Raw genomic sequence first — 18,319 nt, 5'->3', positions numbered from 1 at the left:
GCCTGTGGAGGGGGAGGAGAAGAGGATGAGGTCAATGTGGAGGAGCCCCCCTCACTCTACGTTGCAGCTGCTGGTGGAGATGAGACACAGGCTCAGCTACCGCTCCTGGCACCAGATCCTGACACCATCTGGAGGAGCCGCTAGTGGACAGGTAAGAACTTGGAGGACTGGTGCTTCCCCACTCCTGTCACGCTCCCCCACCTTTCTCTCTGCTCCCCATCTGTCCCACTGCCCAGGGGCGGACTGACCATTTGGAAATTCGGACACTGCCCGAGGGCACGGGGTCAGTAGGGGCCCCATGAGATGCCCCTGGTACCTTTTTTTATAGGCTTTTTTGAGTTTGGGCAAGGACACAGGGGCCCCATGATCCCCTATTACCCAGGGGCCCCATGAGTTGTCAGTCTGCCCCTGCCACTGCCCCCCTACTGCGCCAATGCCCCCCACCTGTCTCATTGTCCCCCTCCTGTTCTGTTGCTGCCCTCTTTTCACACTGCCCTCCACTTGTCCCGCTGCCCCCATCACGCTGCCCCCCTCCTGTCTGTCCTGCTGTTGCCCCATCGCACAGCCCCCCACCTGTCCCACTGTCCCCCTCCTGTCTGTCCTGCTGTTGCCCCCATCACACTGCCCCCCACCTGTCCCACTGCCCCCATCAAGCTGCCCCCCTCCTGTCTGTCCAGCTGTTGCCCCCTCCTTTCCTGCATATATTGTACACAATTTTTCATTTCTGGGTAGGGGGCGCGCACGCGCCATCCTACCCGCGCTGTCATTGGCTCCTGTAGGTGTCACTCACCGGCACAGGGCTCGGCGATCAGCAAAGCAGATGACAGGAGAGGGATCTGTGAGTGTAAACAATACAGATCTCTCTCCTGCCAAGGACATGCTGGTTTATATCTCCCTGCAAAGCCCCTCCCCAAGTAAAACAGCACACAGTTAACCCTTTGATCACCCCAGATGTTAACCCCTTCCTGCCCAGTGCCATTAGTACAGTGTTAGTGCTTTTATAAGCACTGATCACTGTATTAGCCCGGGTTCACACTGATGTGGTGTGGAATTCACAGCATTTTCTGATGTGGTGTGGAATTCACGCATCACAATCGCACCCCGTTCATGCGAACCGCTGCGGATGTGTATGTTAACAACACTCCGAAATTGTTCTGCAACACGCGGTGCGATGTGCAGAATCGGATCGCATGGGTGTGAATATCCAAGTGATCCGATTCTAGTGCGGACTTAAAAAAGGAAAAAAGGGTCCTGCACCTTTTTGGTGCGGGTGCGGTGCGATCTGAGCCACACATAATGTACGGCACACAATTCACATGTGATTTGCACAAGAATGCGGTGCGGCTCCTGTGCGAATCACATGCGATGTACCGCACCGCATGAGTGTGAACCCAGCCTTAGTGTCACTGGAGATGTCAATGGCAGTTGGTCACTTCCCACCCGGCATCATTTAGTGTCAGTATGCCCACCGTACTATCAGAGTGCCGCTATAAGTCGCTAATCGCCGCCATTACTAGTATGAAAAAAAGAATAAATAAAAATCCCAGTATCTATCCCGCCATTTGTAGACGCTATAACTTTCACGCAACCCAATTAATATGCACGTGTTGGAATTTTTTTTTTTTACCAGACATGCAGCAGGATACATTTTGGCCTTTCAATTTTTTTTATTGGATATGTTTTATAGCAAAAAGTAAAAAAATATTGTTTTTAAAAAGAAAAATTCAGTCTTTTTTCATTTATAGCGCAAAAAAAAAAAAAAAACAACCCCAAAAAACAGTGATGATCAAATACCACCAAAAGAAAGCTCTAATGTGTGAAAGAACTGTGTACGGTGTTGCATGACCGCGCAATTGTCACAGCGCTGTATAGCAAAAAATGGCCTGGCCAGGAAGGGGGGGGGGGGGGGGGTAAATCTTTTAGAGGGTAAGTGCTAAATGTGATTTCATTTATTTATTTTTTGCAAAAAGTGGACTATTCCTTTAAATGTAAGTTTTCATGTTCTTTGGCATTGTTTTTTTTTTCTTGCTCTTCCCTGGGGGTGATAGTCTGGGTGGGCTGTGACCCAGCCTGGGGGTGCCCGGGGGTGGGGGGGGGGGTGTGATAGTGACTCTGAGCGGTGGCAGTGAAGGAGTTAAAGGGCTTCCCCTGCCTCCTGCAGCTCTGCAACCACAAATGGCTTCAAATAACCTGAGCAGCTCTAGCACTACCTCTTCCTGAATCCCCCCCATCACATTCAGCACAGGAAGTTCTGCAGAAGAAGTCAGTCCTTTGCAGCTCTCAGCAGCCAGCCACCTCCCAGGCTAGTGCGACTATGGTGGGGGGCCCTCGCCTGCTGCAGGTCAGGAGCCCCAAATTAGCCCAGTGAGGGCTGGGGCCGCCGCGGGGATGGAGGGCGCTCGCCAGGATTCTGGGTAAGCGCCAACTTTTTTGTAACGTCTAAAAACTTATAACGACTGCAGCGCAAAGTTTTTAACTCTTTCCTGACTCCGCCCCAGCCTGTCAATATGTGTCGTCAGGTTTGGGTAGGGTAGGGGGCGACTTAAAACACATGATTCTCAGAACAGCTGGATCTGCGGTTAACTCTTCAATGCGTCTAGAGATGTTTGAAGTGGATGAGATTAAAGCCATTTGTTTTTTTTGTTTTCTTGTCACCGTGGGAATGGAACGTCGCAGCGAGGCGTTCGTGGATGTTTAGATTTGTGTGATTTTCATGGCCGTTTTGGAGCTTCGAGCCCGGGTTCACACTTCGGCATTGCGGCATATCGCACCGCATCCCTGTGTGAATCACATGACCATTCTGGCCGGTGAAATTTGAGCCGTACGTTTGGCTCAAATCGCAACACAGCCGCAACAAAAAGGTGCAGGACCTGGTTTGTCCGCACTAGAATCGGATCGCATGGGTATTCACTATGCGATCCTATTCTGCACATCGCACCGCGTTTTGCGAACTGATTTGAATGGGGTGCGATTCTGATGAAATCGTCAGTGGAGGAAACACTAGTTTGTGTGTATGTATATATGTGTGCGTGTATGTGTGTATATATATATATATGTGTGTATGTATGTATGTATGTATGTGTATATATATATATATATATATATATATATATATATATATATATATATATATACATACATACATACTTATATTTCCTGATGACCGTGCTATTCAACTTTCCAGCAATCTGTGAATGTCAGGATCTTGTGTGCGATTTGCTGCGGCGGGATTTCTAAAGTAGTCCTTACATCTCTTTTTCTGCAGTTTATTGCGATATCACATACGTAGAATATAATGGAAATCGCAAGAATTCGTTGAACATCTTCAACAAGTTGCAATAAAGTCTTCAGAAATCGCACGATTTTTTTTTTTTTTTTGTCACCCTGGGAATGGAACGTCGCAGCGAGGCGTTCGTGGACGATTAGATGTGTTTGATTTTGATGGCCATTTTGGAGCTTTGTGCCCGGGTTCACGCTTCGGCATCACGGCATATCGCATGTGATTTGCACAAGAACCGCACCGCATCCCTGTGCGAATCACATGACAATTCTGGCTGGTGAAATTTGAGCCGTACATTTGGCTCAAATCCGCACCAAAAAGGTGCAGGACCTGTTTTTTTTTTTTTTGGTTTTTTTTTTGGTTTTTTTGTCCGCTTTAGAATCGGATTCACACCTATGCGATCCTATTCTGCACATCGCACCGCGTTTTGCGAACCGATTTGATTGGGGTGCGATTCTGATGAAATGGTCAATGGAGGAAACACTAGTGTGCGTGTATGTATGTATGTATATTATTATATACTGTGTGTGTGTGTGTATATATATATATATATAATGTGTATATATGTGTGTGTGTATATATATGTATGTATATATGTATGTGTGTGTGTATATACAGTTGCAAGAAAAAGTATGTGAACCCCTTGGGATTACGTGGAGTTTTGCATGAATTGGGCATAAAATGTGCTCTGAACGTCATCTAAGTCACAACAATAGAAGAACACAGTCTGCTGAACATAATACTACACAAACATTAGATGTTGCCATGGTTTAATTGCACATAACATGTAAACATTCACAGTGCAGGGAGGAAAAAGTATGTGAGGCCCTAGCTTAATGACTTCTCCCAGAGCTAATTGGAGCCAGGAGTGAGCCAACCTTGACTCCAATCAGTGTGATGATATTGGATGTGTTGCTGACAGCTGTCCTGCCCTTAAAAAACACACACCTGTTTTGGGTTTACTGGTTTCAAGAAGCACTGTCTGATGTGAACCATGCCTCGCAGAAAAGAGCTCTCAGAAGACCTACGATCAAGAATTGTTGACTTGCATGAAGCTGGAAAGGGTTACAAAAGTATCTCCAAAAGCCTTGATGTTCATGTGTCCACGGTAAGACACTGTCTACAAATGGAGAAAGTTTAGCACTGTTGCTACTCTCCCTAGGCGTGGTCGTCCTGTAAAAATGACTGCAAGAGCACAGCGCAGAATGCTGCATGAGGTAAAGAAGAATCCCAGAGTGTCAGCTAAAGACCTACAGAAATCTCTGGCACATGCTAACATTTTTGTTGACACATCTACAATAAGGAAAACATGAAACAAGAATGGAGTACATGGGAGGACACCACGGAGGAAGCCATTGCTGTCCAAAAAGAATATTGCAGCACGTTTGAAGTTTGCCAAAGAGCACCTGGATGTTCCACAGCACTACTGGCAGAATATACTGTGGACAGATGAAACCAAGATTGAGTTGTTTGGGAAGAACACACAACACTATGTGTGGAGAAAAAAAGGCCCAGCACACCAACATCAAAACCTCATCCCCACTGTGAAACATGGCGGAGGGAGCATCATGGTTTGGGGCTGCTTTGCTGCCTCAGGGCCTGGACGGATTGTTGTCATTGATGGGAAAATGAATTCCAGATTTTATCAAGACATTTTGCAGGAAAACGTACGACCATCTTTCCACCAACTGAAGCTCCGCAGAGGATGGGTGATGCAACAGGACAATGACCCAAAGCATACAAGTAATTCAACAAAACAATGGCTGCAACAGCACAGAATACGCCTTCTGGAGTGGCCCAGTCAGAGTCCTGACCTCAACCCGATTGAAATGCTGTGACATGACCTTAAGAGAGCGATTCACACCAGACATCCCAAGAATATTGCTACACTGAAACAGTTTTGTGAAGAGGAGTGGTCCAAAATGACTCCAGATCGTTGTGCAGGCCTGATCTGCAACTACAGGAAACATTTGGTTGAGGTTATTGCTGCCGAAGGAGGGTCAACCAGTTATTAAGTCCAAAGGTTCACATACTTTTTCCTCCCTGCACTGTGAATGTTTACATGTTATGTGCAATTAAACCATGGCAACATCTAATGTTTGTGTAGTATTATGTTCAGCAGACTGTGTTCTTCTATTGTTGTGACTTAGATGACGTTCAGAGCACATTTTATGCCCAATTCATGCAAACCTCCACGTAATCCCAAGGGGTTCACATACTTTTTCTTGCAACTGTATAATGTGTGTGTATATGTATAATATGTATATATATATATGTGTGTGTGTATGTGTGTGTGTGTATATATATGTATGTATATATAATGTGTGTGTATATATACATACACATATTTTATATATACTCACTAATATATACAGTATATATATATTTACACACATTATTGTATATATTTCCTGATGACCGTGCTATTCAACTTTCCAGCAATAGAATATATAGAACGTAGAATATAATGGAAATCGCAAGAATTCGTTAAACATCTTCAACAAGTTGCAATAAAGTTTTCAGAAATTGCACGATTTTAAATCGCAGCGGTGTGACCGGCGACTAACATACACAGCCAGCGCTAAAGTTCAGATATTGCTGCAAATATTAAACAATGTTGCAATTGTTCCGCAGAATATCCATTGAATGATTTGTAGCGAGTGCATATTGTATGCAAAGTTCGATGTTCATAAAATCTTCATTTAATTCCTTAAAAATAAAAAAAGTTAAAATCTCCGCAGAGCGACTGATCTGCGCGAAGATTGCGCAGCGAATAATTCCACCGATCTCCAGTGGATGATTGAACTATCAAATGAAAGATTTGTGTGTTGCTGTGTTTATAACAAGCTTTTGATATACCCCAAACGTCAAAGTGTTCGTGTTTGGCGTTAGAGTCTTTTACATATTTCACAGTCCCTACCACCCCTCTGAAAAGTGATTTGCAGTAGACTGCTATTCAGCGGTGGTCTGCAGGCATTTAGAAGGCAATACTGCCACCTCCTGAATTCTTGTGGTGTGTTTGGTTTTTTTTTTTTGTTTGTTTTTTTACTACCTGTTAACTGTCCCTCTGCCACCCATGTGAAGCTGAAAAAAGGGCTTTTTCTTTTGTTTTTCTTCCTACAAAACTGTTTTGTGAGTGAAAGATTGTTTAGAAAATACATGAAAACACGCGATCATCCCAGGAGCTCTACTAATTCATTCCTCCTTGGGACTGCGGTTGTCAGATCTCCCTGCCAAAATGCTACGTCTACCCAAACCTGGCTCTAGGGGTCTGCTGGGGTGGGCAGTGCTCCCCCAGATTTTTGTTGATTCCCCCCCCCCCCATCAGGCGCCTGATGCAAAGGGGGCCCTCTGGTTCGGGCGCCTGACGCGAAAGGGGGCCCTCTGGTTCGGGCGCCTGACGCGAAAGGGGGCCCTCTGGTTCGGGCGCCTGACGCGAAAGGGGGCCCTCTGGTTCGGGCGCCTGACGCGAAAGGGGGCCCTCTGGTTCGGGCGCCTGACGCGAAAGGGGGCCCTCTGGTTCGGGCGCCTGACGCGAAAGGGGGCCCTCTGGTTCGGGCGCCTGACGCGAAAGGGGGCCCTCTGGTTCGGGCGCCTGACGCGAAAGGGGGCCCTCTGGTTCGGGCGCCTGACGCAAAAGGTGGCCCTCTGGCTCGGGCGCCTGACGCAAAAGGTGGCCCTCTGGCTCGGGCGCCTGACGCAAAAGGTGGCCCTCTGGCTCGGGCGCCTGACGCAAAAGGTGGCCCTCTGGCTCGGGCGCCTGACGCAAAAGGTGGCCCTCTGGCTCGGGCGCCTGACGCAAAAGGTGGCCCTCTGGCTCGGGCGCCTGACGCAAAAGGTGGCCCTCTGGCTCGGGCGCCTGACGCAAAAGGTGGCCCTCTGGCTCGGGCGCCTGACGCAAAAGGTGGCCCTCTGGCTCGGGCGCCTGACGCAAAAGGGGGCCCTCTGGCTCGGGCGCCTGACGCAAAAGGTGGCCCTCTGGCTCGGGCGCCTGACGCAAAAGGTGGCCCTCTGGCTCGGGCGCCTGACGCAAAAGGTGGCCCTCTGGCTCGGGCGCCTGACGCAAAAGGGGGCCTTCTGGCTCGGGCGCCTGACGCAAAGGGGTTCCTCTGATGTGGTAACTGATCATCTAAGGGGGCACTCTGATGGGAACATTTGATGTAACAAAACACTCTGACGAGGACCCTGGTGTAAATGGGGAACTCTGATGGGGACCTTGGTGCAATGGGGGACTGATGTAAACCCTAATTTAGGAGGGGAGTCTTATGGGGACCAGGGGCGGACTGACCATTCGGGCTCTTGGGCACTGTTCGAGGGCCCAGGGTCAGTAGGGGGCCCCATGAGATGCCCCTAGTATTTTTCATAGGCTTTTTTGGGTATGGTTTGAGTGTGGGTGAGAACACAGGGGCCCCATGATCCCCTACTGCCCGGGGGGCCCCATGAGTTGTCAGTCCGCCCCTGTTGGGGACACCTGATATAAGGGGGCGCAGGGTCTGTTTAATCATCCTAATATATACTAGTGGTTCCCAGGTGGTAACAGTCAGTGACTCGCAATGTTGACATTCTGCCCCCCTGACTTCTCTTTACTGCACCCCCAAATCATAAAGGCTAGATCCCGCTTTGCTTCTACCCTGTGCAGTCTCCATTCTTCTGCTGCGTCAGGAGGTAGGTGGGTAAAGACCATTTGAACAGACATATCAACCTTTACTCAGAATTGGAGTATCTGTTTTAAGTGGGCTGACTCTTTCAAAGGTTCTGTACTAACCTTGGTACACAAACGTATGAGCCAATCGGATACCTGCTTGTTTGACTTGGCTTTAACAGGTAGAACCAACGTCTGTATGCTGGTGGTTAATGCATGTTTGGTAACGGAGACCCAGTCTTGGTGTGAAGAGGTGCATACATGAATAGGAAGGGGTTACGGGTAAAACAATGTGGTCCAGTAACTGCAGATGGCGAATCCATTTATTCAATAGTAAGAGAACAGCGGGGTGGGGAAACCATGTATACCGAGAATTGTCCAGGATGTAGGCAATCGGTTGAGATGGACACTTGTTAGACTTTATTGTGCATGTTGAACCCCCTCTGGGGTCCAAGGAGGTTTGCAGGTGGAACTCCTGGTGTTCTTGGATGGGTACCTCATATACATTCCTAACAAAGGGCAGTTACTGAAGGAAATAATTCAACTGCCATTGTGCCCTGCTCCTCTATATCTGGACATTACCTGGCAGAATGGACGGAGAGGAGCCATTGGCTTCCAGCATACTGTGTGGGGCTGTGGCGTGTGACTCCATTTTCACCATACTGGTGGAAAGGCCATATGATGGGTAGTAGTTTCCATAGAGGAGCCTTCAGTATCTTCTGTAACTCAAAATGACAAAGTACTACAAATTCCATCACCCCTCTAGCTGCTGTCCTGCAAAATACTATAACTTCTACCAGGGGCGGACTGGCAACTCATGGGGCCCCCGGGCAATAGGAGATCATGGGGCCCCTGTGTCATTGTCCAAACTCAAAAAAGCCTATGAAAAAGGTACCAGGGGCATCTCATGGGGCCCCCTACTGACCCCAGACCCTCGGGCAGTGCCCGAGTTTCCAAATGGTCAGTCCGCCCCTGACTTCTACTGCTTCTTTAGCTGCCAGCCCTCAAGGTACTACAATTTCCTCCACCCCAGCTACTGCATGTCCTCAAGGAACTACAACTTCCAACAGCCAACCAGCTGACAGCCCTCAAGGTACTACAATTTCCTCCACCCCAACTACTGCATGTCCTCAAGGAACTACAACTTCTAACAGCCAACCAGCTGACAGTCCTCAAGGTACAACTTCCACTGCCCCTCTAGCTGCTGGTCCTAGCTGGCAGCCGGAAGGTACTACAACTCCCAACTCCCCCCCCCCCCCCCCCCCCCAGCTGCTGTCCTATAAGGTTCTACAGCTCCCATGACAGGCCCAGGGTACGACTATTCTCACCACCAGTCCAGCTGTGACCAGCAAAGTACAACACCCCTCACCACCCCTCCAGCTGGTGTCCCACAGGGTACCACAACTCCCACTCTTCCTCCAACTGTGGCCTGCAGAGTATTGCAACTCCCACTACTTGTCTGGTTGTTATCAAACAGGGCACTAAAATTCTTATTGCCCTGCCAGCTGTGCACAGCAAGGTCCTAAAACTCCCACTACACCCTCTGGTTGCTTTCACAGATGGTACCACAACGTCCAATGTCCCTCCATCTGTGGTACTTGAGGTACATCTCCCACTACACATTCTTCTGTGGGTTTCCTGGTAGTACAACTTCCACCACTCCTCAAGCCACAGATAACGAGGTACGACCCCCACCATCCCTCTAGGTGCTGTCCCACAGGCTAGTACAACTTCCAAAGCTCCAGCTGTACCTGTCCCACAGGGTACAACTCCTACTGCCCCTCCAGCTGTGACCCACAAGATATTGCATCTCCCACTTCTTGTCTAGTTGCTGTTCCTCGGGGTTCTTTCTTCATTACTGCCCCTCTAGCTGTGGCTAGCAAAGTACTGCAATTTCCACTATTCTTCTAGCTGCCCTCCCTCAAGGCACTACAACTTGTACCACCCCTCCATCTGTGGTTCTCATGGTACTACAACTCCTACTGCCCCTCCATCCGTGGTTCTCAATGTGTTACAACTCTTACCACCCCTTCAGCTACAGCCAACAAGGTACTACAACTCCCACCACCCCTCTATCTGTGATCCTCAAAGTACTACAACACCTACCACCCCTCCACCTGTTTTCCTCAATGTAGTACAACTCTCACCACGCCTCAGCTACAGCCAACAAGGTATTACAACTTCCACTGCCCCTCCATCTGTGGTCAGGAAAAGGTGCTACAACTCCCACCACGCTTCAGCTGCAGCCAACAAGGTACTACAAATCCTACCACCCCACCATCTGCGATCCTCAAGGTACTACAACTTCTACCACCCCTCCATCTGTGGTCCACAAAGTACTACAACTCTCACCACCCCTCAGCTACAGCCAACAAGGTATTACAACTTCCACTGCCCCTCCATCTGTGGTCCTCAAGGTGCTACAACTCTCACCACCCCTCAGCTGCAGCCGACAAGGTACTACAACTCCACATCCCCTCTGTCTGTTGTCCCCAAGGTACTACAAACTCCAACACCCCTCAGCAGCAGCCAACAAGGTGCTACAATGTCCAATGCCCCTCCATCTGTAAGGTACTTCAACTCCCACCACCCCTCAGCTGTAGTCAACAAGGTATTATAGCTCCCACCACCCTAACATCTGCGATCCTCAAGATGCTACAACTCCCACCACTGCTCAGCTGCAGCCAACAAGGTACTACAACTCCAGCTGCCCTTCATCTGTGATCCTCAAGGTGCCACAAGCTGTAGAGAACAAGATACTATAATTCCCACCAGCCAGTATTAAGACTTGAGGTCTGCGACATCTGAGGCTGCACAGTAACCAGCACTAGACATATCGGAATTTGCATCTTCGAGTGGAACACAAGAAGCAAAGCAATCTGGAAACCCACAAAATGACACCATACCATTGGTAGGCTGAGGTCGGCGTTCTCTGAGACCTCCATAATAATTGCCAGGCAGACTGGACTCCTAACACAGAACTCTCTTTTTAGCAAATGCTGTATATTATAAAAGAGAGCGCAATGAGATGTAGATGTCTTCTTTAGAATGGCCACAAGCAGGGGCAGACTGACCATTTGGAAACTCGGGCAATGCCCGGGGTCAGTAGGCGGCCCCATGAGATGCCCCTGGTACCTTTTTCATAGGATTTTTTGAGTTTGGGCAAGGACACGGGCCCAATGATCCCCTATTGCCCGGGGGGCCCCATGAGTTGTCAGTCCACCTCTGGCCACAAGCAATGTGGGCAATATGACCTTCCTGTGAAAATATTCGCCAGCAAGGCCCCGAATGTGTTCTGCAGCGCAGGAGTTCACGCAGTAAAAACTGTCCGAAGAGCCAAAGAGGCGAGAGTAATGTACAAAACACACACGGCCATTCTTCCACAGAAGTCTGCAGACATGGCGGCACCAAGATCCATTCCCCTGTGACTACAGCACAGGGCCTGTTCACTAGTAGATTGCTAGCTCTGCTGCCAAGTCAGATCAAAAGCTAATGTCCAATGTGAGTTTATATACGCGTTGATTGTAAGCTGGAGACCAGCAGTCTGGCTCTTGTTTGAAGTTGGTGTACATTCAGGTTTGCCCTTTTAAATAGAAGATGTCGGACTCGGATGTTGACGGACATCTGACTCCGAATTCTGAGATCCACTCCACTGCAGTATCTGTTCAAACTTCAAACAACGGTGTCACCCTTCTCCCATAGGGGAGTCCAGCTGTGACAGTGACACCTTCACTATGGCCTTGTGGGAGGGGCAGAGGCACAAACTGCTTTTTTTTTATTTTTTGAACTGTTTTTCCAGCAAAACTACTTTTGTATCTTCTTCTTTTTTTTCTTTTTTTTTTATTGTGATGACGTGCGTGTTGTGTGTTGGGTGTAATCCAGCATGTCTGCATTTTTCCTTAGCGCACACCAAGGCACTTGTATGGTGTGAATAGGGCACACCGAGAATGATTGATTGGTTTCTGAGTGTCCTTGCGCATTGATCAATGCAGCTCAACACGTTTGATGTGGACAAGTATGATGGCATGATTCGCGCTTATTATATCTGAGTGTTGCGATTTTGGGAACGTGTACACAAAATCCGCTGTGTGTGTTTTCTCTCCTTTTTTATTTCTTTAGTATTTCCTTCCTTCCTTCCTCTCCTTCCTCCCTCCCTCCCTTCCTCTCTTTCCTCCCTCCCTCCCTCTCCTTCCTCCCTCCCTCCCTCCCTTCCTCTCCTCCCTCCCTCCCTCCCTTCCTCTCCTTCCTCCCTCCCTCCCTCCCTTCCTCCCTCCCTCCCTTCCTCTCCTTCCTCCCTCCCTCCCTCCCTTCCTCTCCTCCCTCCCTCCCTCCCTTCCTCTCCTTCCTCCCTCCCTCCCTTCCTCTCCTTCCTCCCTCCCTCCCTTCCTCTCCTTCCTCCCTCCCTCCCTTCCTCTCCTTCCTTCCTCCCTCCCTTCCTCTCCTTTCTTCCTTCCTTCCTCTCCTTTCTTTCTTCCTTCCTTCCTTCCTCTCCTTTCTTTCTTCCTTCCTTCCTTCCTCTCCTTTCTTTCTTCCTTCCTTCCTTCCTCTCCTTTCTTTCTTTCTTCCTTCCTTCCTCTCCTTTCTTTCTTCCTTCCTTCCTTCCTGTCCTTTCTTTCTTCCTTCCTTCCTTCCTCTCCTTTCTTTCTTTCTCCCTTCCTTCCTTTCTTTCTTTCTTTCTTCCTTCCTTTCTTTCTTCCTTTCTTCCTTCCTCTCCTTTCTTCCTTCCTCTCCTTTCTTTCTTCCTCTCCTTTCTTTCTTCCTCTCCTTTCTTCCTTCCTCTCCTTTCTTCCTTCCTCTCCTTTCTTCCTTCCTCTCCTTTCTTCCTTCCTCTCCTTTCTTCCTTCCTCGCCTTTCTTCCTTCCTCTCCTTCCTCGCCTTTCTTCCTTCCTCTCCTTCCTCGCCTTTCTTCCTTCCTTCCTCGCCTTTCTTCCTTCCTTCCTTCCTCGCCTTTCTTCCTTACTTCCTCGCCTTTCTTCCTTACTTCCTCGCCTTTCTTCCTTACTTCCTCGCCTTTCTTCCTTCCTTCCTTCCTTCTTCTCCTTTCTTCCTTCCTTCCTTCTTCTCCTTTTCTTCCTTCCTTCCTCTCCTTCCTCGCCTTCCTCGCCTTTCTTCCTTCCTCGCCTTTCTTCCTTCCTCGCCTTCCTTTCTTCCTCGCCTTCCTTCCTTTCTTCCTCGCCTTCCTTCCTTTCTTCCTCGCCTTCCTTCCTTTCTTCCTCGCCTTTCTTCCTTCCTCGCCTTTCTTCCTTCCTCGCCTTTCTTCCTTCCTCGCCTTTCTTCCTTCCTCGCCTTTCTTCCTTCCTTCCTCGCCTTTCTTCCTTCCTTCCTCGCCTTTCTTCCTTCCTCGCCTTCCTCTCTCTTTCTTTCTTCCTTCCTTCTTTCTTCCTTCCTTCCTTCTTCGCCTTTCTTCCTTCCTCGCCTTTCTTCCTTTCCTTCCTCGCCTTTCTTCCTCTCCTTCCTCGCCTTTTTTCCTCTCCTTCCTCGCCTTTTTTCCTCTCCTTCCTCGCCTTTTTTCCTCTCCTTCCTCGCCTTTCTTCCTCTCCTTCCTCGCCTTTCTTCCTCTCCTTCCTCGCCTTTCTTCCTCTCCTTCCTCGCCTTTCTTCCTCTCCTTCCTCGCCTTTCTTCCTCGCCTTTCTTCCTCTCCTTCCTCGCCTTTCTTCCTTCCTTCCTCGCCTTTCTTCCTTCCTTCCTCGCCTTTCTTCCTTCCTTCCTTCCTCGCCTTTCTTCCTTCCTTCCTTCCTCGCCTTTCTTCCTTCCTTCCTTCCTCTCCTTTCTTCCTTCCTTCCTCTCCTTTCTTCCTTCCTTCCTCTCCTTTCTTCCTTCCTTCCTCGCCTTTCTTCCTCTCCTTCCTCGCCTTTCTTCCTCTCCTTCCTCGCCTTTCTTCCTCTCCTTCCTCGCCTTTCTTCCTCTCCTTCCTCGCCTTTCTTCCTCTCCTTCCTCCCCTTTCTTCCTCTCCTTCCTCCCCTTTCTTCCTCTTCCTCCCCTTTCTTCCTTTCTTTCTTCCTCTCCTTCCTCCCCTTTCTTCCTTTCTTTCTTCCTCTCCTTCCTCTCCTTTCTTCCTTTCTTTCTTCCTTCCTTCCTCTCCTTTCTTCCTTCCTTCCTCGCCTTTCTTCCTTCCTTCCTCGCCTTTCTTCCTTCCTTCCTCGCCTTTCTTCCTTCCTTCCTCGCCTTTCTTCCTTCCTTCCTCGCCTTTCTTCCTTCCTTCCTTTCTTCCTCACCTTTCTTTCTTTCTTCCTTCCTCTCCTTCCTTCCTCGCCTTTCTTCCTTCCTCTCCTTTCTTTCTTTCTTTCTTTCTTTCTTTCTTTCTTCCTTCCTTCCTCTCCTTTCTTTCTTTCTTTCTTTCTTTCTTTCTTCCTTCCTCTCCTTTCTTTCTTTCTTTCTTCCTTCCTCTCCTTTCTTTCTTTCTTTCTTTCTTCCTTCCTCTCCTTTCTTTCTTTCTTTCTTTCTTTCTTTCTTTCTTTCTTCCTTCCTCTCCTTTCTTTCTTTCTTTCTTTCTTTCTTTCTTTCTTTCTTCCTTCCTCTCCTTTCTTTCTTTCTTTCTTTCTTCCTTCCTTCCTCTCCTTTCTTTCTTTCTTTCTTTCTTTCTTCCTCTCCTTTCTTTCTTTCTTTCTTTCTTTCTTTCTTCCTCTCCTTTCTTTCTTTCTTTCTTTCTTTCTTTCTTCCTTCCTCTCCTTTTCTTTCTTTCTTTCTTTCTTTCTTTCTTCCTTCCTCGCCTTTCTTTCTTTCTTTCTTTCTTCCTTCCTCGCCTTTCTTTCTTTCTTTCTTTCTTTCTTTCTTCCTTCCTCGCCTTTCTTCCTCTCCTTCCTCGCCTTTCTTCCTCTCCTTCCTTCCTCTCCTTCCTTCCTCTCCTTCCTCCCCTTTCTTCCTTTCCTACTTCCTTTCTTTCTTCCTTTCCTACTTCCTTTCTTTCTTCCTTTCTTTCTCTCTTCCTCTCCTTTCTTTCTTCCTCTCTTCCTCTCCTTTCTTTCTTCCTCTCTTCCTCTCCTCCTTTCTTTCTTCCTCTCTTCCTCTCCTTTCTTTCTTCCTCTCTTCCTCTCCTTTCTTTCTTCCTCTCCTTTCTTTCTTTTTTCTTTTCCCTTTTTTTTACTTTTTAATAAGGAATTCTTCATTATTACAGTGGACCTGTCAGTAAGTCTACTTGAATAAATTGCCAACACGTCCCAATAGACAGAAAAGAGCCCGTCTTCAGAACTGCTCCAACTTTATCACAAAAGGCCATCCTTGAGCTCCAGTCAATGACTTGGCCTAGACTGAGAAGTTGTCATCAGTCTGCTGCAGGCAGGAGGAAGCATTTCCTCAGTCTTCTCCCGCCCAGTGCTCAGACTGCAACTTTGTACCAAGTCACAAAGTGAGAGGCTGCAGCAGGGGCTGATCTGTGTCAGACATTTGCACAGATGCCAGGATTTATGTGACTGTCATCTCTGAGCCGACATCTCAGTCAAGGAAGTAGTAACCCTTGATAAAGATGGTTTCCTTTTCGTTTTCTTTTCGTTTCTTTTTTTCTCCTTTTTCTTTTTTTCTCCTTTTCTTTTTTTCTCCTTTTCTTTTTTTCTCCTTTCTTTCTTTTTTCTCCTCTTTTCTCCTTATGATGACAGGTCCACTTTAAATGCAGAGCCAATTGGGATTCACTTGGTGCTGCCTGGGAAGATGAATTCTGATTGGTCGGCTGTAGTTCTGATCCTGCAATCTCTTGATTGAGGTTGTCGGTTTTCCACGTGTGCCTTATTGTATGTTTTGCGGTTTCTTTTTGCGCGGTGTACTTTTGTATGTTCAGATTTGTGTGTATTTTTGCCTCCCTTTTGCTGAGTGTTTGAACTTTCTGAGACTGAATCCTCCTTTCTTCTGCACAGGAAATCTTTTTTCTCCGGATCTCGGTGACATGAGATGAAGTTTTTCTTTTCATCTCCGGGGAAAAGTTTGAATAATATACAGAAGAACAAGGAGGCAGTGTTATGGGGGGGGGGGGGTGTTAACCCCATCCTGCCCGGCGTGATTCCCCAACCCCCTAGGAGTGATCCCCGGAGTGATGGAGGATCGGCCTGCATGGGTCCAGTTTATTCTTGATTTAAATGTTTTCCTTTCAAATATTAAGGAATGTGCGGGACATGACACCCTGAAAAGTGTTGTGGGTGCCCAATTACTCCCATCCTGGGGCAGGCCGGGGGAGGGGGCGTTTTTGTGGGAGGGGCATTTTTTCTCCTGGTTTTACAGGTCTGGAGGCGGGGTTGGCACATAAGTGTGTGATTGTTTTTTGTTTCCAATTCTCCCACACACGTGTCTGGCAGATGTCTGGGGACCCCACACACGTGTCTGGCAGATGTCTGGGGACCCCACACACGTGTCTGGCAGATGTCTGGGGACCCCACAGAGGGGCTGTTTGGAAGAATGTTTGGCTTTTTTTTTAATAACTTTTGACTACATAAAGTGTTTGTGAAGGATTTGTTCCCTCCATACATTCCATGCATGACGATGAAAACCTTCTGTGTGTCGCAGCCCTCCCCCCCCTGGATTCTTGCCTGAGCCTGATCTCGATGAGTGGTGACAGCTGATAACTATATGTGAGTAGTGACAGCTGGTGGTTGATGCCTATGTATGTTGTGACGGCTGATGCCTGTATGGTGATGCCTGTGTGGTGACGGCTGATGCCTGTATGGTGATGCCTGTATGGTGACGGCTGATGCCTGTATGGTGACGGCTGATGCCTGTATGGTGACGGCGGATGCCTGTATGGTGATGGCTGTGTGGTGACGGCTGATGCCTCTATATGTGTATGGTGATGGCTGTATGGTGACGGCTGATGCCTGTATGGTGATGCCTGTGTGGTGACGGCTGATGCCTGTATGGTGATGCCTGTGTGGTGACGGCTGATGCCTGTATGGTGATGCCTGTGTGGTGACGGCTGATGCCTGTATGGTGATGCCTGTGTGGTGACGGCTGATGCCTGTATGGTGATGCCTGTGTGGTGACGGCTGATGCCTGTATGGTGATGCCTGTGTGGTGACAGCTGATGCCTGTATGGTGATGGCTGTGTGGTGACGGCTGATGCCTCTATATGTGTATGGTGATGGCTGTATGGTGACGGCTGATGCCTGTATGGTGACGGCTGATGCCTGTATGGTGACGGCTGATGCCTGTATGGTGACGGCTGATGCCTGTATATGTGTATGGTGATGCCTGTGTGGTGACGGCTGATGCCTGTATATGTGTATGGTGATGCCTGTGTGGTGACGGCTGATGCCTGTGTGGTGACGGCTGATGCCTGTATATGTGTATGGTGATGCCTGTGTGGTGACGGCTGATGCCTCTATATGTGTATGGTGATGCCTGTGTGGTGACGGCTGATGCCTGTATGGTGACGGCTGATGCCTGTATGGTGATGCCTGTGTGGTGACGGCTGATGCCTGTATGGTGACGGCTGATGCCTGTATGGTGATGCCTGTGTGGTGACGGCTGATGCCTGTATGGTGACGGCTGATGCCTGTATGGTGATGCCTGTGTGGTGACAGCTGATGCCTGTATGGTGACAGCGAATGCCTGTATGGTGATGGCTGTGTGGTGACGGCTGATGCCTCTATATGTGTATGGTGACGGCTGATGCCTGTATGGTGACGGCTGATGCCTGTATATGTGTATGGTGATGCCTGTGTGGTGACTGCTGATGCCTGTATGGTGATGCCTGTATGGTGACGGCTGATGCCTGTATGGTGACGGCTGATGCCTGTATGGTGACGGCTGATGCCTGTATATGTGTATGGTGATGCCTGTGTGGTGACGGCTGATGCCTGTATATGTGTATGGTGATGCCTGTGTGGTGACGGCTGATGCCTGTGTGGTGACGGCTGATGCCTGTGTGGTGACGGCTGATGCCTGTATGGTGACGGCTGATGCCTGTATATGTGTATGGTGATGCCTGTGTGGTGACGGCTGATGCCTGTATATGTGTATGGTGATGCCTGTGTGGTGACGGCTGATGCCTGTATGGTGACGGCTGATGCCTGTATATGTGTATGGTGATGCCTCTGTGGTGACGGCTGATGCCTGTATATGTGTATGGTGATGCCTGTGTGGTGACGGCTGATGCCTGTATGGTGACGGCTGATGCCTGTATATGTGTATGGTGATGGCTGTATGGTGACGGCTGATGCCTGTATATGTGTATGGTGATGGCTGTATGGTGACGGCTGATGCCTGTATATGTGTATGGTGATGGCTGTATGGTGACGGCTGATGCCTGTATATGTGTATGGTGATGCCTGTGTGGTGACAGCTGATGCCTGTATATGTGTATGGTGATGCCTGTGTGGTGACGGCTGATGCCTGTGTGGTGACGGCTGATGCCTGTATATGTGTATGGTGATGCCTGTGTGGTGACGGCTGATGCCTGTATATGTGTATGGTGA

At 48.7% G+C, this 18,319-nt stretch overlaps 1 protein-coding gene across 1 annotated transcript in view; it reads left to right on the top strand.

Annotated features, from left to right (window-relative positions):
• Positions 1-2,234: 2,234 nt before the first annotated feature.
• The window catches only part of LOC149431303 (ras and Rab interactor 3-like), a gene marked incomplete at its 3' end in the record, with an annotated part of 43,686 nt that continues 27,601 nt past the window's right edge, over positions 2,235-18,319 (top strand). Inside the window, exon 1 of the mRNA XM_089665684.1 lies at positions 2,235-2,414. Coding sequence (XP_089521810.1) covers positions 2,389-2,414 — 26 coding nt within the window. The remainder of the gene's footprint in view (positions 2,415-18,319) is intronic.

This window comes from Staurois parvus, unplaced genomic scaffold (assembly GCF_062004578.1).
Source record: "Staurois parvus isolate SC_StPar_1 unplaced genomic scaffold, SC_StPar_1.0 ptg002295l, whole genome shotgun sequence".
NCBI lineage: Eukaryota > Metazoa > Chordata > Amphibia > Anura > Ranidae > Staurois > Staurois parvus.
The sequence above is the reverse complement of the archived record's forward strand: the minus strand, read 5'-3'. Positions and strand labels throughout refer to the sequence as shown.